The sequence below is a fragment of the Sarcophilus harrisii genome, chromosome 2 (genome assembly GCF_902635505.1).
Source record: "Sarcophilus harrisii chromosome 2, mSarHar1.11, whole genome shotgun sequence".
In the NCBI taxonomy this organism is placed as follows: domain Eukaryota; kingdom Metazoa; phylum Chordata; class Mammalia; order Dasyuromorphia; family Dasyuridae; genus Sarcophilus; species Sarcophilus harrisii.
In genome coordinates, this window is record NC_045427.1 from 583712557 (window position 1) to 583737269 (window position 24713).

The 24713-nt window shown below is 38.1% G+C and overlaps 1 protein-coding gene across 2 annotated transcripts in view; it reads right to left on the reverse strand.

Moving 5' to 3' along the window:
• PANK1 (pantothenate kinase 1) overlaps window positions 1-23403 on the reverse strand; it is a 66387-nt gene extending 42984 nt beyond the window's left edge. The window contains exon 1 of one of the 2 annotated variants that reach the window (XM_031956020.1): window positions 22902-23403. In XM_031956020.1, coding sequence (XP_031811880.1) covers window positions 22902-23217 — 316 coding nt within the window. In that variant the 5' untranslated portion in view covers window positions 23218-23403. Of the gene's footprint in view, window positions 1-22123; window positions 22366-22901 lie in introns of those variants that run through there. The other variant, XM_012540615.3, reaches the window with a different exon arrangement.
• Window positions 23404-24713: the final 1310 nt, after the last annotated feature.

Consider the following 24713-nt stretch of genomic DNA (forward strand, 5'->3'; position numbering starts at 1 on the left):
TCAAATAGGATTATGCAGTTTCATGAAGCTAAAAATGTCTCCTTGAGACAGTAAATGCACAAATGACTTGAAGTGAACAGGACAGGCACATATTAGGAGGAGAGCTGTGAGGAGGAAGAATTCCCCTTCCGGGCATTCAAGAATACTTCTTGGAGGAAGCAGCACCTGAGTTGGGCTTTGAGGAATAGATAAAATTTCAACTTTTCCCAGAGTAATCCCCTCAGGAATCCACTATCTACTGCTTATCCTACCTCTCCCAGAGGTAAAATTAAGCCTCTCCAGTCAGTTGCCAGCAGAACGTACTCCTCTCTTCCTGCTATTGCGCACTTCTTGACCCTTAAGTATCAGCCTTGTCACCCTTTCTAGGTTCCAAGAGTCAGAAATCCCGCAGCAATGCTCTTTAAAAGAACAGTCATATAGTAAACATTCTCCTGACCCCCTCATTGTTGGAAGCAGAAGCCCAAGCAAAACTCCCAAATATTCCAGTGAGATTCTTGAAGAATATGTGAGTTAGTTCAGAGATGATTTATAGCCCGAAAGATCTTGGATGAAGATCTAAGAGTCAGCATGGAAAGGCAGCTCTGGGCTTCCTCAGGTACTTCTAGAGGAAGGTCACATAAGTCCAGGTCAGAAATAGTTCTCTTGATCTTGTGCCAGCCATTTCCATTCCATTGCAAGTATCTATGCCATTTCAAGGCCTAGGATGTCTCTGGCAACAATGCCATATACAATGGGGATTGCTTCTGTTTCTGTAATACCAAAGTTACTCTTTAGAAATGAGTTCTTATCAAATGAGAATCTACCCTTTGCAAGCGACCTCAAATATCTGCCAGACATTTGACAGAAAGGTGTCTGCGAAACAAAAGGCAATCTTTCTGAAGTGGACAGTACTAGGGACTAATCTGAAGATCCCTCAGGACCCTCAGGACCCTCCAACAGAATGGCCTCTTTTTTCTGGTTTGTATAATTAACTTAAGGATCATACAAGGTCAGTGAAATTAGGAGCTTGACTTATCTCTGGATAGACAATCTGCTCAGGTTGTGTATTAATAAATATCCCGGGTAGCTAGCTGGTGCAGTGGGTAGAGCACCAGCCCTGAAGTCAGGAGGACCTGAGTTCAAATCTAGCCTCAGACACGTAACACTTCCTAACCGTGTGACCCTAGGCAAGTCACTCAGTCACTTAACCCCAAATGGGTCAACAATAAATAGATAGTTAAGTAGATAGATAAATAAATGAATGAATGAATGATAGATAGATAGATAGATATCCTGATAACAGCTTTGACTGGAGCTACTATTATCTTCCTGAGGGTGGGGCACAAAAGTTTTGTGAAAACTAAAAGAAAAAAAAATTGCATATTTGACAAACTGACAAAATTAGAAGTGACCATGTTTCAAGAAAACTATTAACTATGTTTAAAATGACTGTACCTATATATCCTTTTTTTTTTTTTTTTTTTTTTTTATTTAATAGCCTTTTATTTACAGGATATATACATGGGTAACTTTACAGCATTAACAATTGCCAAACCTCTTGTTCCAATTTTTCACCTCTTCCCCCCCCCACCCCCTCCCCTAGATGGCAGGATGACCAGTAGATGTTAAATATATTAAAATATAACTTAGATACACAATAAGTATACATGACCAAAACATTATTTTGCTATGTACCTATATATCCTATATCAGATTGCTTGCTATTTTGGGAGAGAGGTGAGAGAAGGGAGAAAAGAAAATTTGGAACTCAAAATCTTACAAAAATGGATATTGAAAACGATCTTTACCTGTAATTGGAAAAATAAAATACTATTGAAAACTATTAATCCCAAATGAGTAAGAAAAAAGGATGAAAATAAACCATAAATAAGTTTCTACTATTTAATGATAATAATGCTAATATTTATATAACCCTTAAAGTTTGTAAAATGCTTTATACACAGTATCTTCATTTGACTATGATCTTCCCATCAGTTCTGTGAGGTAGATGCTACCCATATACACATTTGGAGACTGAGAAAGGTTGAAATACTTGCCCAATCACCCACCTTGTAGTATCTGATGAAGGAATTGAATTCAAGTCTTCCTGTCCCACATCCAGCACTCTACCTCTTGCTCTACTTTTTAGCCTTAAGACTTTTTGGGAGGGGCAGCTTAATGGCACAGTGGTTAGATCGCCAGCCCTGAAGTCAGGAGGACCTGAGTTCAACTCTGGTCTCAGACACTTAACACTTCCTAACTGCGTGACCCTGGGTAAGTCACTTAACCCCAATTGTCTCAGCAAAAAAAGAAAAAAAGACTACTTAGGAGGGGCAGCTATATGACACAGAAACCAAGGGAAACATTCAAATATGAAAAACAAAGAGGTATATGAGGGAATCACAGCCAAAAGGCCTTGAGTTCAAATGCAGCCTCAAACACTTAAAACTTCCTAACTGTGTAACTCTGGGCAAGTCACTTAACTGCAATTGTCTAAAAAAGTTTTTTTAATTATTTTTTTTAAAAAGACTTCTTAAGGGAAGCAATAAACTGGGAAAATATTTTTACAGTCAAAGGTTCTGATAAAGGCCTCATTTCCAAAATATATAGAGAATTAACTCTAATTTATAAAAAATCAAGCCATTCTCCAATTGAAAAATGGTCAAAGGATATGAACAGACAATTCTCAGATGAAGAAATTGAAACTATTTCTAGTCATATGAAAAGATGCTCCAAGTCATTATTAATCAGAGAAATGCAAATTAAGACAACTCTAAGATACCACTACACACCTGTCAGATTGGCTAAAATGACAGGAAAAAATAATGATGATTGTTGGAGGGGATGCGGGAAAACTGGGACATTGATGCATTGTTGGTGGAGTTGTGAACGAATCCAACCATTTTGGAGAGTAGTTTGGAACTATGCTCAAAAAGTTATCAAACTGTGCATACCCTTTGATCCAGCAGTGTTACTACTGGGATTATATCCCAAAGAGATTATAAAGAAGGGAAAGGGACCTGTATGTGCACGAATGTTTGTGGCAGCCCTTTTTGTAGTGGCTAGAAACTGGAAACTGAATGGATGTCCATCAGTTGGAGAATGGCTGAATAAATTGTGGTATATGAATATTATGGAATATTACTGTTCTGTAAGAAATGACCAACAGGATGATTTCAGAAAGGCCTGGAGAGACTTACACGAACTGATGCTGAGTGAAATGAGCAGGACCAGGAGATCATTATATACTTCAACAACAATACTATATGATGACCAGTTCTGATGGACCAGGCCATCCTCAGCAACGAGATCAACCAAATCATTTCCAATGGAGCAGTAATGAACTGAACCAGCTATGCCCAGAAAAAGAACTCTGGGAGATGACTAAAAACCATTACATTGAATTCCCAATCCCTATATTTATGCACACCTGCATTTTTGATTTCCTTCACAAGCTAATTGTACAATATTTCAGAGTCTGATTCTTTTTGTACAGCAAAATAACGTTTTGGTCATGTATACTTATTGTGTATCTAATTTATATTTTAATACATTTAACATCTACTGGTCATCCTGTCATCTAGGGGAGGGGGTGGGGGGGTAAGAGGTGAAAAATTGGAACAAGAGGTTTGGCAATTGTTAATGCTGTAAAGTTACCCATGCATATATCCTGTAAATAAAAGGCTATAAAATAAAAAAAAAAATAAAAAAATAAAAAAGACTTCTTAGGAAAGAAGATTCCCAAAATGGGGGTTCTTGTAATCATAGCAGACATTAAGCAACAATAACAACAAAAACATGGCTTTCTTTCTTTAGCAGAAGATCATATACTTAGCACCTCAAATGGTGAGAGTGGGTCACAGGCCTCAAAATAAAGTAATAACTAATGTAAAGAGAGGCTACCCAACAGATCCATAATTTATATCAAGAATATAAAATTCCTTTGGCTCCTCATAGCCTCCAATTCTACTGTTTGTTCAGCAGGCTTTTTCTTCCTGATTGAAAAGCAGAGGCTGACAACTCTCCACCACCAATGAAGATGCTAACTTCACCTCTAAACTAAAACTTTAAGAGTTCACAGAGATTTAGAATTGAATGCAAATCAGGAATGTTGTCCTGGACTAATTTATTTAAATTGCATTTGTCAGCAGCCACAATTGTGAAATATCTCAATACTCCAAATTCAACACAGGCAAAAGTATGTAGCAGATTTATTACCTCTGGATAATTACAAAAGTTGGTATCATTTCTCAAAGATCTTGTGGCACACCAGGACTATCACTGGGGCAAGAATACTTCCTGAAGCAAGCCCCAATAGCCCAGAATGCAATCCAAGATGCATAAAGGATTAAAAAAAGTAATAAAAATATTCAAAAAGTGTGACTAACTGTTCCCAGAGAAAGAAGAGATCTTTCAGTGATAACCAGCTCAATGCATTGGATGATCCTAATCTGTTCCTTGGCACTTGAAATAAAGCATTCTAATGTCTGATTTTAATGTCTGATGATCCTACATGACAAAGATGATGGGAACTATAACTAGATCCTAGAGTTGTGATGCTAGAGGTGCTAGACTCCAACGGTCATATAATCCAAGCACTTCTTTTTTTATAAGACAGGAAAATGAATTCAAAGTAATTAAGTCTCTTGTCCTGGAGGAGGCCTCTTCCCAACATATAATACAGCCTTTGGTCTTCATCCAGTCCTAATCTCTCACTTTACAACTGAGGATCCTGAGGTCCTGAGAGGTAGAAATGATTTGCTAGTTCGTGGCTGAACAGGGTCTAAAACCCAGGTGCCCCAATGGAAAGTCTGAATTCAGAATCACCTACCCTGATTTCTAGTCCCAACTTAGGGTCTTTGGCTGCACTTGGTCATAGTTTGGGCCAGCACTGCCTCTGAGTGAATGTAAATAAAAAGCAATTGCTGCTTCTTAGGCCAGAAGTCCAGGAGGTCTTCCCTTCCCAGACTGATTTTTTTTTTTTTTTAAGTAGGTTAAAGAGGCCATTGTTTACCTCATCGCTTACCTAGTCTTAATCACTGAATGGGCAGTGCCTCAGTCAGACCTTAACTCACTGCACCCAGGGCATCTCCAGTCATCCTGATCTGTATCTTGTCACTGGACCCAGATAGTTCTAGAGGGAAAAGTGAGGCAGATGACCTTGAACAGCCCTCCCTCACTTAAATCCAGTTCACTTGCATGTCATGGTATCCCTTCCTTAATGTCATGGTCCTCTTCAAGAATGAAGGACAAACAATAAGGGATGAAGAAAGTTTTAGGAGTACTTGAAGGGAATTTGGTCCAACACTGTTTCAATTAGATGCTCTACTATGAAATACATTACTACCCCCACCCCCATCCCAGAGCAGAGAAATGCATCCAATTACATGTCAGCAAAATTACGGGCAAAGAATTTATCATGCAAGTACCCCAAAACATTTTAAAATCCATTTCAAATTATAGTTTTGAAGTCACAGGTGCCCTATGGCTTAAGGGAAAAATGCATTCCTAAAGCAGTCTGTGTATAATTAAGCTCAGTAAATGGAACTCTGTTTTTCTCCCCACTGATTTTCTAAAGTTTATTTTAAAGTTAAGCAAGCATTCTTACAATTAAAAAAAGTGTGTGTGTGTGTGTGGGGGGGGGGGGTGCTCTCTGGGAACCAAGTCCATGAATCTGTATCCTGCTGGCATCTTGTAAAACCATGTAAGTAGCTAGATAAAACTGCACATAAGGCAAAATGACAAACATAGTCTAGGTCACCTCTCCCCCTCCTCTTTTTAAGAAGGCAGAGAAAGAATATGAAATAGAGACAGCGAGAAACAAAAAGAGAAATAGGGAGAGACTTAAGTGTTTCCCACATATAGAACTCCATTTCCCATCTCAGTGCCTTTGCATTAGCTGTGCCCTGGGTCTGGAATGCATCTCCTTACCTCTGCCTTTTGGAATAACTAGTTTCATTCAAGAACCACCTTCTATATTACCCTTTTCTGTCCCCCTAGCTGCTAATAACTTTCCCTCAAAATAATCTTGTCTCTATTTGGCACAAACCTATATATGTAAGTGTTTTTTCTCCCTCCAATATCTCACCCCCTTTAGTAATCTCCTAGAAAGAAGGGACTTTTTAGTTTTTGTCTTTGTCTTCCTTAACTCCTGGTAAATAATAGGTACTTAAATAATGAAAGAGAAAGCCAACCAAAGGGAAACCCACAGATCCAAAGAGGCAAGTTCCTATGATACTTTCACAATAATGAGGGTGGGGTACCAGAATCATTTTACATGCCCTCTCAGCTTATTCTCAAAGCAAAGATTATTTCTCAGAACACTAGAGTGCCATGTGGCTTACATTTTCTCCCAAACTGAAGAGAGTCTTGCTAACTTAATGACCCTGACTTCCCAAGTCACGTCACCCTGCAGAATTCATTGTTTTCCAGGCCAGCATACTTTATCCTCCCCCTCCACACCTTTCCCCATAGGCTCCTAGGGTTTGTGTCCTGTGGGCAATGGAAGAGGCTATCCATCCCTCTGGCAGTTACTTCAGTCCCCACTTCCTTCCTACCTAGCCTCATCTTCCACCTGGCAGCTGAATTCAGAAACACATGGCTGCTAAGTTTGGAACTGTCAGAGCCACTGCTGTGCACTTAGAAGAAAAGAAATAACCCATTTTCCTATGTCTTTCCAAAGAGGCTCTGATAGGCAGAGGAAACACATTTATGATACTTATGAAAATTAAAACCATCCTCCTCCACCCCAACCTTCAGATTGCATTTTTTATGTCATAGTATTTTTTTTCCAATTACATGTAAAGAGTTTTTCTTAAACAGACATCTTTTTAAGATTTTGAGTTCCAATTTTTTTTTCCTCTTATTCAAGACAGCAAGCAATCTGAAATAGGTTTACAGATATATATCATGTAAACATATTTCCACACATGGTGTGAAAAATTCACAACAAAAGAGAAAACCCACAAGAAAGAAAAACAAAAAACAACAAAAAGGTGAAAATAATGTGCTTCAATCTGCATTCAAACTCCACAGGTCCTTCTCTAAATGTGCTCAATATTTTCCATCATAAATTACCTTGGATAATTGCATTGCTGAAAAGAGCTTATTCTAAAGTAACTGATCATCACACAATATTGCTGTTAATGTGTGCAATGTTCTCCTGGTTCTGCTCATTTTACTCAGCATCCATTCATATAAGTCTTTCCAGGTTTTTTTGTTGTTGTTGTTTATTTTTTTAAAGATTCACCTACTCAACATTTCTTATAGACCAATAATATTCTATTACATTCATATACCACAACTTGTTCAGCCATTCCCCAGTTGATGGGCAACCCCTCAATTTCCAATTCTTTATCACCACAAAAAAAAAAAAAAAAAAAAAAGAGCTGCTATAAACATTTTTGTACAAGTGAGTCCTTCCCCCTTTTTTATTTTTTGGGGATAGAGACTTAGGAGTGATATTGTTGCATCAAAAGTTATACACACTTTTGTAACCCTTTGGACATGGTTCCAAATTGCTCTCCAGTATGGTTAGATCAGTTCACAACTCCAACAACAATGCAGTAGTGTTTCAGTTTTCCCACATCTTTTCCAACATTCATCATTCTCCTTTTCTGCCATATTAGTCAATCTGATAGGTGTGAAGTGGTACTTTTGCATTTCTCTAATCAATAGTGATTTAGAGCATTTTTTCATATGACTATAGATAACTTTAATTTCTTCATCTGAAAATTCTCTTTTCATATCATTTTATCAATTGAGGAATTACTTGTATTTTAATAAATCTGACTCAATTCAATTCAATTCAATGTTTTAGAAATGAGGTCTTTATTAGAAACACTGACTGTAAAAATGGTTTCCCAACTTTCTGCTTCCCTTCTAATCTTGATTATATTGGTTTTGTTTGTATGAAAACTTTTCATTTTACTATAATTAAAATGATCATTTTTGTATTTCATGATGTTTTCTATCTTTTGTTTAGTCATAAAGTCTTCCTTTCTCTATAGGTTTGATGAATAAACCATTCCTTTGTCTTCTAATTTGCTTATGGTATTATATTTTATGTCTAAATCACATACTTACTTTGACTTTATTGGTATGTGGTGTGAGATGTTGGTCTATGTCTAATCTACCATACTATTTTCCAGTTTTCCCAGAACGTTTTGTCAAATAGTGAGGTTTTATTCTTTGGATTTATCAAACAGTAGATTACTATAGCCAATTACTATTGTCTTGTGTATCTAATCTATTTCACTGATCCATCTGTCTTCTGTGACCAATGCCAAATAGTTTTGATGACTGCTGTTTTATAATACAATTTTAGATTTGCTACAATAAGACCACCTTCCTTTGCATTTTTTTCCCCATTAATTCCCTTGATATCCTTGACCTTTTGTCCTAGATGAATTTTGTTTTTATTTTTTCTAACACTATAAAATAATTTTTGGTATGGCACTGTATAAAGAAATTAATTTAGGTAAAACTGACATTTTTATTATGTTTTCTCAACCTACTCATGAACAATTTTTTAATTGTTTACATCTGACTTTATTTGCAGGAAAATATTCATACAGTTCCTGGGTTTGTCTTGGCAGGTAGACTCCCCCCCCAAAATTTTTTTATTATGTACAGTTATTTTAAATAGAACTTCTCTTTCTATTTCTTGCTGCTAGGCTTTGTTGATGAAATGTGGAAATACTGACAATTTATGTGGGTTTATTTTATATTCTGCAACTTTGCTAAAATTGTTTATTGTTTAAGTAGTTTTTTAATTGATTCTCTAAATATACCATCATATCATCTGCAAAGAGAAATAGTTTTGCTTCCTCACTGCCTAAGCTAATTTCTTCATTTTTTTCCCTTCTTTTATTGAGAAAGATAACATTTCTAGTGAATCATTGGATAATAGTGGTGATAATGAGCATCCTTGTTTCACCGGTAATCTTACTGAGAATGATTCTTGCTTATCCCCATTACATGTAATGTTTGTTGATGGTTTTAGATAGATGTTATCACTCCATTTATTCTTCTACTCTCTGGTTTTTTAATACAAATAGGAACATAGAGAAGCACAGAAATACTAACTTACTGGCCTCAGGTCATATAATAAATTGCAGAGCCCCAGGTACTGATTCCAAATTAACCATGCTTTCCTTTTCATTATACTCCACCATCATCTCCTATGAAGTTGACAATGCAGACATTATTAGCCTATTTTACCAGTGAGGAAAATGAAGCTAAGAAATTAAGTGACTTGTTCAATCCATACTAATTAGTGGAAGTAATCTTGGTCTTTTTACTCTAAATTTAAATCAGTCATGTTTTAATTCTACCCCAGTTGACCTAAGATTCTTGGGTTTGTGGTCAGCCCAAAATTCTCCATCACAAACAATTCAATGCAGTTCAAAAAATAATGTGGTTGTTTTCTCTATTTTTGTTTTTATTAAACCTTTTTCAAACAAGTTAAGCTGATAATGAAATTATAGCATTGGGAGTGATGAGCTGGATAACATCCTATTAGCATCCCTGTGATCCCCACAATCAAAAAGATTGGACACTGAGCTTCTTAATTTTTTCTGAAGTTTTCATTTGGAAGGTTTGACTTCAGTTTAACAAAATGGGAAGTTCTAATTTAATCATTTTACTAAATAGTTCCTAAGGTGTTACCCAGAACCAGTTCACAAAGGTATAATCTCATTACCTGCTTAATGAAATCCTGGTTTAAGCAATATCTTGCCTGGATACCAGAATCTTTATACTTCTTCATACTCCAGGGAAGCCACTGATATCTGTGAACCTGCCACCTGGGAGTAGCTCATTAAATGATCTCTCAAGGGAGCAACACAGCCATGCCTGCTGAGGAGAACAGGCTTGCCAGTATCTTATTCCATTTCATACCAAGCTTAAATCATTCCATTTCTCCTAAACAATCGAGTTTTAGCTTCCAAAGCAGACCAGGTGGCAGCTGAGGAGAGGCTGAAAACCACCTTGAACAGTAGGTACAAAGAATGAACAAAAGCTAGTTTAATATACACACCCTTTTAATACCTTCCCAGATTAACCACAGGTCTACATGGAACAGCTTGAAAAAGCTTGAAATAGGTTAGTAGAAGGGAGATCATTGCCCAGGGTGAAATCAGTCGTATTATTAGTTCTGCACAAACTTTTTTCATGAATTCAATTTACAAATATTCAACTGAATTACCCAGATAGTAAAGTAAGTCTTGAAATCAAGACATACAGATTTCTGGTCTCACCCATCAGTTTATTTTGTTAACTTAGGACAAGCTATTTAGCCTCTCTGAGCTCATTTCCTTACCTATACAAATTGCACTACTTACCTCAAGAGTTCTTCTGAGGATCAAATGAAATAATGCACCAAGAAATGTGTAAACAGAAAGTATATAATAACCAGCAATTTTTTCTTCAGGGGAACACATGAGCATTGTCTGCAGTTAGCAGAAAAGGAGCCAACAGATAGGGAAAGACAGAAGATAGAAGTGAGAATGGGGATGAGAGTAACAATGATCAAACATGAAAGATTTAGCTACTTTTATCAATACAATGATTCAAAACAATCCGAAAGGATTTATGATGAAAAAGTCATTCATCTCTAAGTGTAGATTGAAGTATATTGTTTTTCACTTTTTAAATTTATCTTGCTTTTTTGCAACATATTATAAAAATGTTTTGCATGAGTTTACATGTATAACGGATGTTGTATTGCTTGCAATCTCAATAAGTGGGGAAGAAGCTAAAGGAAGAAAATTTGGAACCGAAAATTTTTAATGTGAGTGTAAAATTTTTAAAAATTAAAAAGCAGAAAATGGAGAATTTAATGGGGAAGTCAGGAGCAGATGCTTTGGCACCTCTTCATCTGAGACTGGAGTGAAGGAGGAGATAGTGAAGTGACATATCTGAGCAACAGAAAATGAGAAAGAGGTAATTTCAGGAAATAGTTTGAAATTTTGCAGGGAATTGGTCCTCACCTAAGAGAACTGGGTGAAAGGGTGCCATGGAAGGCACTTTGATCATAATTCTAATATGTAAGTTCTAATAGCTGTAGCCCAGCCATGCCATGAAAAGTTAGAATAAAAAGAATCTGAGAACAAGAATGACTTTCTACTCCAATTCACCTTTTTCCTTTAGCCCAAAAGTGCATAAGCTTCAGTGCATAGACATGGTGACACTAAAAATCTAAACTAGTCAGAGGAGAAAGCCAGGAAATAAATGACAGAGGCAAAATTAGTCACTGTAGTATTTCTAGAAGTCAGTCAGTAGTCCATTAATAAAGCATCCAGTATGTGCCAGGCACTATGCTAAATTCTGGGAATACAAAGAAAGGCAAAAGATAGCTCCTATCCTCAAAGAGCTCACCATATAATGGGTAGACAACTCAGAAACAACTAAACATAAATAAGATACAGACAGAAGAAACAGGAGATTAGCAACAGGAGAAGGGAGAAGCATTAAGGGAAATCAAGAAAGTCTTCTTGAAAAAATTGACATTTTACCTGAGACTTGAAAAAAAGCCAGGGAAGCCAGGAAGCAAATATGAAGAAGACATGGGGAAAAAATAATGTAAGGAATCTGGAGATGGAGTGTCCCATATGAAGAATGGCCAGAAGGCTCACTCAATCTTAGAGTATGCAGAAATGAGTAAAATATAAGAAGTGAGCAATGGTGGAGAGGGGTTAGGTGGTAAAAGGTTCTGAATGCCAAATCTCTTCTTCCATCATTTGAATTTATTTTCAATTAAATCCTGTATGAGAGAAAAAATTCAAGTCCGAGGATTCATGTGTACTTGCAGATGCCCGGTATAAGATGATTTCATTCTAGGTCTAAAGTCTCAGATCTCAGACTGAGAGTGGGGAAAGAGAGGGGAGAAGGAAGGGGATGGAAAAAAGGTAAAAGCTAAAACTGAAAATTTGGTATTAGTATTGGTAAAAATCAGGAAACTGGTTCCTCACCGAGGCTTCATGTAATAAAGGCAGAAAATGTTTTCTATTTTGTAATTTTTTGTATTTTTCTGTTATGTAATAATTGTATTGGTAAAGCAGTCCTTTTGGATTTTGGTGATTTAGTTTCCCTTCATTAAACCAAGTGCAAGTTGGTTCCAAGTCTTCTTACAGGACCTTACAGTATTGTATCCCAGTATACTGTAAAGAGCTCATTGCCCAGGGGAGAGGAAATCAAGTACTGGGGAATCCCAGATCCCACTGCTGTTGAGCCAAACAGCCTGAGCCTTAATGCTCAACTTAAGTCCAGAATTTATGGATTTCCTGATGTAAGTAAAATTTCTCACTACATTATAATCTTTCTTTAGGATAATAAGTACAATGCAAATATGTAGAGGACCTCAGATATTGGGTAACTCTGAGAAAAGTATACTTGAAGCAAAGATACTTACAGCAGAGTGTTAACTCAGTGTGATTGATGAGATAATGGTTCTCTAGTTTACATATACTTAGTACTTAGTATGGTGATATAATGGTTCTACAGTTGACAAATTCTCAGTGTGCTGTAGTAACTCCACTGAGTTAACACCTTATTTCAAGTATACTTCTCCAGAGTTCCAGCTCTCTACACAAATATGCATAAAAGAATTGTAGACTATATACCAGAAAGTTGTAGGTATTGAATATTTAACAATATCTACATAGGTATGTGTATACACATAAGTAGATACCTATGTATAAATACACTTATATTACATATTACATATATATACAGATTTGTGGGTAAAAGAGACAGAAAGAAACATAATGGGCTGAAGGGGGAAGGGGTAAGATATTGAATACACTTCTCAGCATCAAAAATTTTAAATGTTCCCATAACACACTGGCAATAGGAATGAATTCAAGATATCAGGGGTATCCTTCTCAGGAGAGAGGTGAAAGGCTGGTTAGAAATGTGGTATGTGCAGCCAGCTGTTACTGCTTTTTGGTCAGTTTTACTGGGGACAAGTCAGGATTGGGGGGGGATGTTGTGCAAAGCACGGAGATGCCACATCAAATGTGGAAAACATCTAAGAGACTGATTTTGCTGGAATGTAGAGTGTGTGAAGATTAGTAAAGAGGAATACGCCTCAAAAGGAAGAGTTAATGTGTAACATGCCTGGAAAAAAATAGCCTGGAGCCAAACTGGGAATGGCTTTAAATGCCAAATAGGAATTTGTATTTTATCCAAAGCATGTGGAAATAGCTATTATTTTAAAAAGTGGCATTTTCAAACACATAGACACACAAACTCACAAACAATGTATGGCCCTACTAATTTTGAGTCCATAATACCATCCAAAAAGACTCAAGAGCTTGTTGATATTTTATCCTCATTGGAACCAGAATATTCTTACTACTAACATGTCCTTACTACCAACCATTAAGAAAATCCAGCATTCTGGTGAGACTGGCAGAAGTGAAAATGGCTAAAGAGTCTTTACTGGGCTTTACTGAACTAGTCACAAAGGGTGTGACCTAGACCCTGAGAGATAAGCTCATTGTGGAACTGCTGAGAGAATGTATGTCTGAACCAGACCAGACCCAGGGGTTTTCCACATTTGAAAAATTGGATGAGAACTGAGGAATGGGAAGTCTTCTGTGATGTTGAAAATTCTCTGCTTTCCAAGAAACCCCAGAACTGTAACTGGGTTTTTACCCTACCAGAAATACTCCAAATGCTTCTTTTTAAGCTCAGAGGTGCTCTAGACCAATCCCCTCATTATATAGGGAATATATAATGAAATTGTATAATGAAGTTGTTGTTCAGTGTTGTGGGGTGCCATGTTCAGTTCTACACATACAGGTTTTAGAAGACCATTGTTGGTTGGAGAGGGGATGGGGGCCAGCATTCAAGAACACGCCATAGAATGAACAATTCAATTGGAACAAGAGGTTTGGCAGTTGTTAATGCTGTAAAGTTACCCATGCATATATCCTGTAAATAAAAGGCTATTAAATTTAAAAAAAAAAAAAAAAAGAATGAACAATTCAAAGAACTAGGGATGTATACTAGCCTAGAGAAAGAAAGACTCAGATGGGATATGACAGCTATCTTCAAATATCTGAAGGATAATGTAGAAGACAAGGAATATAAGAAGTCTTTATATAGGAACTCCGGGTAACAAAGGGTGTCTCTTGATTTTTAGCTATAGCAAAAACCCCTGTTTGAAAAAGGAACACCTGCTCATCCAGGACAGTGATCTAAACATCCTTAATTTGGAAGATCTATGTAATTCTCTACATTGCATACCAAAAGGGCCATCTGAACAATGATTGCCTGTAAAGTACTTGGGACAGTGACTAGCATTTAGTAAGCACTAACTAAATTGTTTATCCCTTTTGCCCCGTGAAGCCTCCATCCTGATAAGAGTCTATGCTGGCTAAAGAATCCCTTCTGGTTGGTCTTTACCTATACACAGTGGATACAAAGCATCCACTAGCCTAAGTAACCTCTCCTAGACTAACCTAGAACTAACTAAAACGTTCTAGATTGATTTTTGATCAGTGAATGATCAAAGTTATCTGATCATGGTCATTATGATTGATATCAAACACAATTCTAACATACTTTGGTTGAATGGCCGATGTTTTCTTCATGATTGTCTAAACTTGCACCCCAAACTCTTTTCTTAGCCTCTAAACAAATGCTAGGTGGAAGGTTTAAAGCTGGAGCAATAATCAGATGCTTAATCCCTGAGCATAATAAAAATGCACATATGTGTCCATTTCAACTTGCACAGGAAAAAATTATTGTTCTATATTTACAGAGATACTGACACACTCAAAAATAACTATCTTAAGATCTTCTTCACATTCTGTACAATATTATTCATACTGTAATGCAGGGAACATCAGGCTAAGTTTATGGGACCACTGGCTTTAGAATTGAAATTAGATATTTAATAGATATTTAACCTCCCCTTTTATAGGAGAGGAAACCATTGTTCAAAAAGGAGAAGTTACTTACCCAAAGCCAAAGAGCTAGTAAGGTCATACAGAACCACAATTTTAACCCACCATGCCTCTAGACATTATTAGCCTATTGGATATTAAAATGAGGACCATTTCTGATAGAGACCATGTTTAAGACATGGTAACAAAAGATATGTGATCCCTCTTCCAAAAGCTTTAGGAAATGAAGGCGTGACTCCAGTCAAATTGGGGTAGTTAAGCTCTCCAGTAAGATCTGGTCAATTCGTAAAATTCTATGGATTAAGGGGGCTTCTGGAGGCCTTGGGTCTACTTTACAATCCTTCCAATTACTTGGCAATGACTTGTCTTCTATCAAACCTGGGCAATCCACTAAGATTAGATCAAAAAATTTCCAGGCACATCATTCTGCTGCTAAAAGTACCTTGAACATAGGAAAAGGGAGAGAATGTCTTGGCTGCCCATTTCTTTGAATGAAGATTCAAAGTCAAATAGCTGGTATATCCTTAGTGGCCAAAGAGATCCAGGGACTTAATATAATAGTGTTGAATCATATCATCCTTTGGAATATACATTTGTTTGCAGAAGCTCCAAGGATTTAGCTTGGTACACAGTCAGTCTCTTAGCCTATATGGCTATTATATTATAGCAGACACATCCTCCACAGTTTTTGCAGATGTATTTTATTTTTTCAATAAAGAATAAGACCCTTAGCATAGCCCCATCAACTCTCTTTGGAGAGAAACTTCATCTAACCTCCTCCTAAAATTCTCCTTCAAGTCCCACTTTGCCACTGGTTGAGTTTATGACATTAGGAAAGTCACCTTTCTTTTTTAAAGCTCAGGATTTTCTGAAAAATGAGGAAGATAAACAAGATGATCACTAAGGTCACTTCCAGCTCTAACATTTGTCAGTCTACTAAAATCATTAGTCATTCTAGGCTCTTCCCTACCAATCTGTATGCATTTTCTGTTATAACTATTTGACTCTTTTTTTAAAAATTTCGCTGATTCCCTACAAAAATCCTTTCCTCTTGAAATAACCTGATATCTTTTAAACACACACACACACACACACACACACCATGTGATAAGCCAAGCATCTACAAGACGTCACAAATCAAGTAACTAGACACCTCCCCTGACAGCTAAGTGATGTGGGGGAAAGGTTCACTGAGCAGCTCAGTGAACTTGTGCCCAGACCAGGGCATATGCCTTTGACATCTGACTTGAAAGTATGTCATCCCAAGGTGGAAAACTGGCCTGGGCATTAGAGGTTATGAAACTACATTCGCTGATAATCTCATCTAGAAGTACATTCTTATGAGATCTGACTATTTGCAAAAAGATATAAGCCTTAAAAACAAGACAAAAAGCACCACCAGAACCCCTCCAGACCTATTTGGCAATCTAGTTCCTAAGACATAAGTAGGTTTCATTTTCTACTTGTATTCCACTCTTTTCTATCACATGTCCAGCAAGTTCAGTGCTAACAAATAGCATTTCCACACATTTGGCCACAGGAAACAAAAGGTACTCTGTATTAGCTGCTGAATTTCATGGCTGCAAACAGGATTATTACTAGAAGAAATAGGGTGTATAATATCCAAATATAACCATGGGCCACAACCAGGGCCCAATTAGAGCCAATAATCCAATTTGTGAAGATAAAATAATTTTGATTTGCACTGCAGATTTCCATTGAATTAGAAACAACTTCCATGTGTTATATTATCCTTGAATTATAAATCCAAATACATGTAACCACTTCTGGAAATTCATCATTGATTCCAATGAATGACCAACAATGACCAATTGTACCTTTAGTGACAGTAAAAAACCAGAAACAAAATGGATGCATAATGATTGGAAAGGGGTTGAAATTTTAATGAAAGGATATGATCAAATACTATTATACAAATAAGCAATGACAAATGATGAATTCAGAGAAACACAGGAAGACCTAAATGCACTGATGAATAGTGACATAAGCACAACTAGGACAACATGATAAGTACAATTATGTAATTGAAAATAACACTGACAGACAGACAAACTGATTAATGACTTTACTTCAGAAAACAGATGGATGAAATAAGGTTTTCTCCTCTTAATAGAAAAACAAAAGAGTATGGCAGTGAAATATTGAATACTGTTAGACCCTTTCATTTAATAATATTATAAAAACTAAGGGGGTCATGACTGAAATAAAAGAATGCCTTTATAAGTCACTTTTCTTCATTAAAGCTAATCGACAAAGAAGAGGGATGGGACTAGATTCCAGAGAGACAGTGAGGAACAGGAGAAAGAATGCTAGATTCTGAGCCAGGAACCTGAATTCAAATCTTGTCCCTATTTACTAACTGACTGGGTAAGATACTCTAAAGGTCATCCCATCCCAACTCTAGATTTTGTTATCCTGCTCTCTCTGAGGGCCCTAATAGCTCTACAATTCTCTGACTCTATGATCATATCATTCAAAAAGTTCACAGCACGTGGTACTTGCAATCCCAAAGAGACAGGAAAAGCTTTGTCCCAGGTTATGAATGGAGAAACTGAGGCTAGAACATTTGAAATGTAAATCAGTTCATAGAAGAGTACTACCCAGTGAGGGAGATCTCAGTAGTTTTTTTTTTTAATAAGAATTAGATAATATTTCTATATACCTTGGCACAAAGCCTGGCACATAGTAGATACTTAATAAATGTTTATTTCCCTTGTCTTTAATTTTAAATGCTCCTGACCACTAAGCCTCCCCTCTTTGAAATACTAATTATGCTGGGGGGGGGGGAGGAAGCCTACCTAACTATCCTATGCAAAGACAGCCAGGAATTCGGGAGGGATTCCTGGGTTGGTATTATATAGCTCCCCTAGCTACCAAGCAACTGCAAATCCCCCTTATCTCTCTACTTAACCTGATTCAGGAATAATAGAGAATCCAAATCTTGAAGGCTAAAATTGTCCCAGATCTAAACTATGTCTTATTCAGGTTGAAGTCTTTCATTTTTCAAAAATCTGGTTTACAGATTTCAGTGTCTCCGATTATAGCATTCAAGTAAAGAAGTCTTGACATTAAAAACTTTCTTCCACGTCTCCCAATCACTTTCTATGTCAATGGATTGGGGAAAAAGTTCTATAATTCAGAAAGCTGATGAGCAGTTTCAGTTTTTTTTTTTAAAAAGATTATAAAGAGTGACAAAAATCCTTCAATCTCTTCCCAATGTTTTCTTTTCCAAAGCTTGATTTTTTTATTTGTACTTAGCATTTCTCCAGTATCTCCATTGCTGTTGCTGCTCATCTGTAACAGTAGCCTTAGTGTTTAAAAGTTCAGAATTTCAAGGCAGCTCTTGTAAAGTACATTGTGTCCCTTTTCTTCTCTTTTAAAAAGTATGTACTCATCATTTTCATGAAAAAAAAATATTAACTTGAGGGGTGTAAGAATACATAACATTATTAGGGTTTTTTTTTTAATCGCATTGTAGTCAGAGAAGCATTTTTAATGAACAAATCTTGATGGAAGGTATATAAAGTTAGGGGAAAAAACATTAGATTTGGAATAGCAAATTCCAGGGTCAGCTACTTACTACATATGTATGTCTTTGGCCAAGTCACTTTAATTCTGTGACCTCAATTTCCTAAATTGTAAAGTGAAGCAATTGGACTATTTGACTTTTTACAATTCTTATTAACTATACTGTTCAATGAAATAGATTAATCATTTATTAAGCCCTTATTGTCAGGTACTATTCTAGGCCTTGCAGACAAAAAGCAAAAGCAATCCCTGCCCTCAAAGAGCTTAGATCTTGATCCGCAACAGATTAGGTGGAAGATATACAGTAACACATTACTATTCTTTTTCTTAAAGTCTATAAGGATATGCCTACCAATCAATTCTCCAGATCAGCAAACTAAGAATGGTATCCAAATCTTAATAATTTTACATATTTAAAGACAGACCCCAAAGGATCACATTAGGACTTAAAAGATATATCCTGAAGAAGTTTCTGAATCTCTGTGAATCAAGTGAAGTAAGACCTTATCAGTAAAGACTCCAAAGCAGAAAGTCCATTGTTGCCTGTGATAGCCCAAACCATGGATTAAAAGAATTCAGTCTCAATTTTTACTCAAACCTGTATTTGGAAAATTCGCTAAAAATCATATCAGTTGTTTGAGCTTGGTTTTTCCCTCTGGCTGTATCAAGTAGCCAACAAAGAATTATGAGTTTGGTACTCCACTTGTTCACAGGACTTTTCCTTTAAGATAGAATCCACTAGATAATCTCTGGGATTCATGTCAATTCTAAGATTATATGTGATAATAGACAATCCTCCTGCCTTTGGAGCTTCTAGTCTAATTGAAAAGACATGAAACAATTTGGTTACATAGCATACATGGCATAGATGTTCAGAGTAGGAATAGATGAATGGAAAGTAGGATATTGAAGAATCCTAGAATTTCAGAATTAGAAAGATATTCCAAGACCTAGTCCAACCAATATACCTAAGACAACACTGAACTCAGTAGAGAACTAAGTTCCAAAAAAGTAATTTGGTCAAGACCCTATGGCTCTCATCTAGGGGAGTGGATGGGGGGAAAGAGGGGAAAAGTTGGAACAGAAGTTTTTGCATGGGTCAATGTTGAAAAATTATCCTTGCATATGTTTTGTCAATAAAAAGCTATAATCTTAAAAAAAGAAACTTTATTAGGCATGTTGGTTAGTTTTGCTGAACTTTAAATTTTTTTCTTTTTACTATTTTTCATATATGTATGTATATATATTTATTTACTATTATTCTTTTTGTTATAAGCTTTAAGTAACTTGGAGGGACTGTGTTAATGATAATAATCATAAACCTTTGCACAATGCTTTAAGTTTTGCAAACTTTATAGATAACTCATTTTATTCTCACATTAACACTGGGAGATAGGTATTGTGAAATAGACATAGGTGAAGTGATTTGCCCAAGGTCATACAACTTGTGTCTGAGGTAGGATTTGAACTCAAGTATAACTAATTCTAGGCCTAGTACTCTTGTCTACTGTTTTACTTAAATTCTTACAAAAAGACATGTGTTGATGTCAAAATTCATATAATTAAAAATGTATTAAAAAAAAAAAAAAGGCCCTGTAGCTCTTAAGTAGTATGGTCAAGGAGAAGAAGGCTTCATTAAAGAGCTGGAAGGGACTGAATCAAGTGAAGGAAAAAGGTAGAGACATTTCAGGTGAAAGAACTGTATGTTTCTCTGCAGAAGAGAATAATTTATTGTAATTGCTAAAGATCAGATCAAGCACTGAAATGCAGATTCTATTCTTCCCTTTTGTTCTTTATTTTTAAATCAAATGTTACTTACTCTTATTCTGATTTACCTCTAGCAAATTTGAACATTAAATGCCTAAAAGTACCAAGCAATCTGACAAAATAAATAAACAAACAAATGATACATATCAAGAAACATAAAGACCCATATGTTTAACCTATATGCTGGCCTACAGTCATTGCAGGTGCCTATCTAATAAAACTATGGCACACAGAAGGGCTTCTGCCTATGTTGCCACATCCTGCTCTCTTTTTAGAATGAGGGTGAGTCAACAAAAGAAGGTACAGGAAAACAAACCAATAGATGGGAAGCAACTATTTATAAGACTTTACATACCCTCAAGGAAAGAAGTGTGCACAATTTTAGTACTCAAACTTCTATTAATAAGTTAAAATTCTACACACACACACACACACGCACGCACGAGCCCCAGGAATAATGTATTTAACAAAAAGATTCCCCTTCTATTACTTAAATATCTGTTGATAAATTTTCACTGAAAATTTATTCTATTGACATTTATGCAAGGATCACAAGGATACAGTAAAATGTATCTCAAAAGTTTTAGTTGTAAGTTTTGAAGCTTACAACTGCATTAAGGCTCTTGGTATACCCTTTATTTAGCAAGAAGATTATTCTTCCATTTTTCCACTTCCTTCACTTATGGATAACTTTGTTAACATTTATGCAAAAATAAAAGAATCATAGATTTAGAGCTGTAAGGGTTCTCTAGTCCAATTCCTTCATTTCACAAAGGAGAAAACTGAGACTCAAAACGAAGTATCACAAGTCACACAAAGGTAAACCTGGGGATTCCAGTGCAGGTCCTCTTTCAAACTGGACATCAAGTAGCCTATTCAAACTTCAAAGAAGATATGGCTGAATGATAAACACTCAGTTTATATTTGCAGTTTTCTATTCAAATCACTTTTAATGTCATATAAACCATAAAGGGTTTTTTTTCCCCTAAGAAAACAAACTCCCTTTTTTAAAAAAAAGAAAATTAGAAGAACAGGTTTAAAAGAAAGGAAAAAAGTCACCACTTATCTTGTTTAAAAAAAATGTTCTGGAGGCTATTACTTTATTCCTTTCTGCATACATAGTTATAAAGTGTGTTAAAGAAATTGCTACAAAGTATCTTTTTTTCTTTAAGAAAAAAAAATGGTATCACCAGAAAATTTGCGCTTCACTAAACATCAGGTACTTAAAATGCAAACATAGAACAAAAACGTTTTAGTGTATTCAATTATTCACTACATTTCAGCACTGATTAGGTGTTCCACAAACATTTGTTTTAAACAGGGTATGCAAAATACATTTCTACGCTTCAGGGAAACGACTGAAAATTGAAGTTCCTGAATTCATGATACCTGTAGTCCAATGGGAGGACTACAAAAACGCAGGTAAATATAACACAAAATTCATGGTAAGTGCATTACACTTCTAAATACAAACCGGACACCTACTGAATCTTTAAGTTTCCAGAGTGTTCAACCAAGCTAAGTAAACTACGGTAGCAACGAGAAGTAATTAGTCTCCATCAAGTCCGTAAAAATATAGTTTTCCAGACGGCATAAAAGCAAAATTTTAAAACTATGCATTGGAAAGCTTTTGGTAACAAAAACGATTTCAGAATGCTAGGTAAGACAAGAGATTTTTGTTCCAAAATTTCAGCCCACATAAATTAAAGTCGTGGAATACTTTAGTACCGACGGTAACGACGTTAATGTACTTCTAAAAGACTTAGGAAACAACAGAACATTTTCAAGTAAGAGAGGGAAGTGTCAAGGGAGAAGAAACTTAAATTGAGAGGTCTTTAGGTTCTTGAATGCATTCATTACTCGCCCTCCTCCCTTAGTGCTTAATTTAGATATGAAATCTACAATTTACTTACACTGTTTCTTGCCATTTATCAGCTTCATTAAAGATACACAGGAACAGATCACCAGTAGAATAAATAAAGTTTAGTTCGGATGCAAGTTGTAAACACGACCTGCAAATTTACATCCCAGAAAGTCTAGTTTGGAGACACCCTTTAGAACCTAACATTATATAACACAGGCTGCGTATTGTGAAATAACTCATTTTAGCCTACTAAACACTGTAAATTACAATCAAGCCACAAACTCCCAACCAAACCAAAGGAAAAAAAAGAGGCTTTTCATTGGTCCGTATTGTCCCAGCCCACATGGTATCAGTGGGTGTGTCCCCCCGGGAAGGCCCTCTGATTGGTTGCGTGGAAACACCATTTAATAAGCCGTGATTTGGGGATTGTCAAACTACACACCTCCTGACTAGACGTTCACCAATAGACCAGTGAGGTTGCAGGCTACTCTGCAATTCAAAGGGCAAGAAAATCGTCAGAGTGAAGGGAGTAAGAGGCTGCAGCCGCCTCGGGGAGTCCAGGGAGCCCGGGAAGGCGGCCCCTCCTCCCAGCCACAGTCCCCGCAATGCATTCTACCCAGCCACAAATAAGAGAGCCGAAGCCCAGGCGGACGGAAATCCCCCCGGAGAGGCGCAGGCCCTCACCAGTAGCACCCACACAGAGAGCCGCCCTGGGGTGGGAAGCGGGGGCACCCCGTGGGTAGTGCCGGATTGAGGGGCACCCTCTAACCCCAACCCCCGCCCGGACTCCTCCGCCCTCACGCTTCCCCTCCCCCGGCACCACTTACGCGGCCTGTTCTTCCTCCCCGAGTCCATCCTCCTCCGGAGCCTGCATTTCTTGGCCGGGGAATCGTGGAGCGGGGTCGGCCCGTCGGGTTGCGGCTGGGGCCGGGGGTCCACGCCGCCGCTGCTGCCGCCGCCCCCTGGACCCCGGCCACAGGGTCGGGGCTGCAGCTGTGGAGGCGCTGCTGGCGCCGGAGGCTGGAAGCCGTTGTGCAAGACGCCGTGCAAGACGCCGTTCACCAGGGCCGCCGCACTGCCGGGGGCCCCCAGGGGGTGCGGGCGCGGGGCCGCGCGCTCGGGCTGCTGCGCTCGGTCTCCCATGCCGGAGCGGGCGGGGGCTGAACGGGGCAGCGGGGGAAGACAGGGCCCAGCTCAGACTCGCTTGCTGGAGGTCATTCTCGGTCGTTTTTATTTGCCTGGATCCTCCTCCCTGCGGCTTCCGATCCAGCCGCCGCAGAGCCGGCCCCGGAGGACGCCGCCGAGCCCTCCGCTCCTCCCCTCCCCTCCCCTCCCCCCTCTTTCCTCTCCTCTTCTCCCTCCTTCTCCTCCTCCTCCCCCTCCCCCCAGCCCCTCGGCCCCACTGCGCCTGCTTCGTTCATGCCAGCCCACCCCCGGGCTGGGCGCTAGGTCTCTGGCAGGCGGGGGGGATGGAGGGGGAGGGCGGCCGGTGCCCTGAGATCCCCACACCCGGAGTGACTGAAGTTCAAAAGCTTGTTCTAGCTCCCCAAACCTGTTCCCGCAACTGAGCATGCCCGGGCCTTCTCTAACTTGCCCCTCTGGCAGCTTAAGTGGTCGGGGTCCCTGCCCCCTGCATTCCTGGGGACACGAGCTGGGAACTGGGTACAGGAATGGAGGTCATCTAGAAGGAAGGTGAGAAGAAGCCTTTGATTTCAAAGCAGGAAAGGACTCTACTTTTACTCATCCAGTTCAACTGAAAGAATGGGGAAGTGACTTGTCTAATGTCACACCGATACACACACCCCCGTGTTGGTGAGAAATCAAAGACAGAATCCTGAGCTTTTCTCAACATTAGCCAAGTTTCACCCCACCAAAAACACGAAATATCCTTTGCAAAAAGTACTCCCTCCAGTCTCTAAGTTCTCAAAGAGTAGTTTTTATTTATGTGGCAACTAGTCGATCTGAATAATAACAATAAATAGTATTAATATGGGTTTATATAGTTTTGACAAGCATTTTACACAATTCATTGAATCCCCGCAACAACCCTGGGAGATAGGTGCTATTATTATCTGCATTTTACTTATGAGGAAACTAAGGCAGATAGACCACTTAAGGGACTTGCCTAAATTCACACAGTTAGCCTCAGAGGCAGGATTTTCTCTCCGAAGGGGGGAAAAAAAGAAAGTCAGGTCTTCCAGCCTCCTAGCTCCAGCACTCTATCCATTGCTCAGAAGCCTTACATTTATTCCGAACGTAATTGCTTCCTTCTAATCTCCCTTCACCTCTCACCCCCACGGAGTGAGCTGACCAATTTTTCAGCCCTTAGCGCGATGTGTGACAGTAGTCAGCCTTAATAAAGGCTCGTTGACTGACTGACAGTGAAGGGGCAGAATGGATGGGGGTGGGGTGGTGAAGAAAGAGAAGGACATTTATTTATAGAAAGGTAGGCAGACGCGGTAGAGGAGGGAGGGAGGGAGGTTGCTGGGCTAGCAGTCACACACCATGAGGTCACTATGAGTTTTCTTTCCAGAGAAGAAACTTAGGAACACAGGAAAGGGGAATTAAAGGACACAGTGGGGAATAGGTTTACGTGAAAATGGAAGAGCCGAAATACAGGGAATTTAGGGAAACTCTAT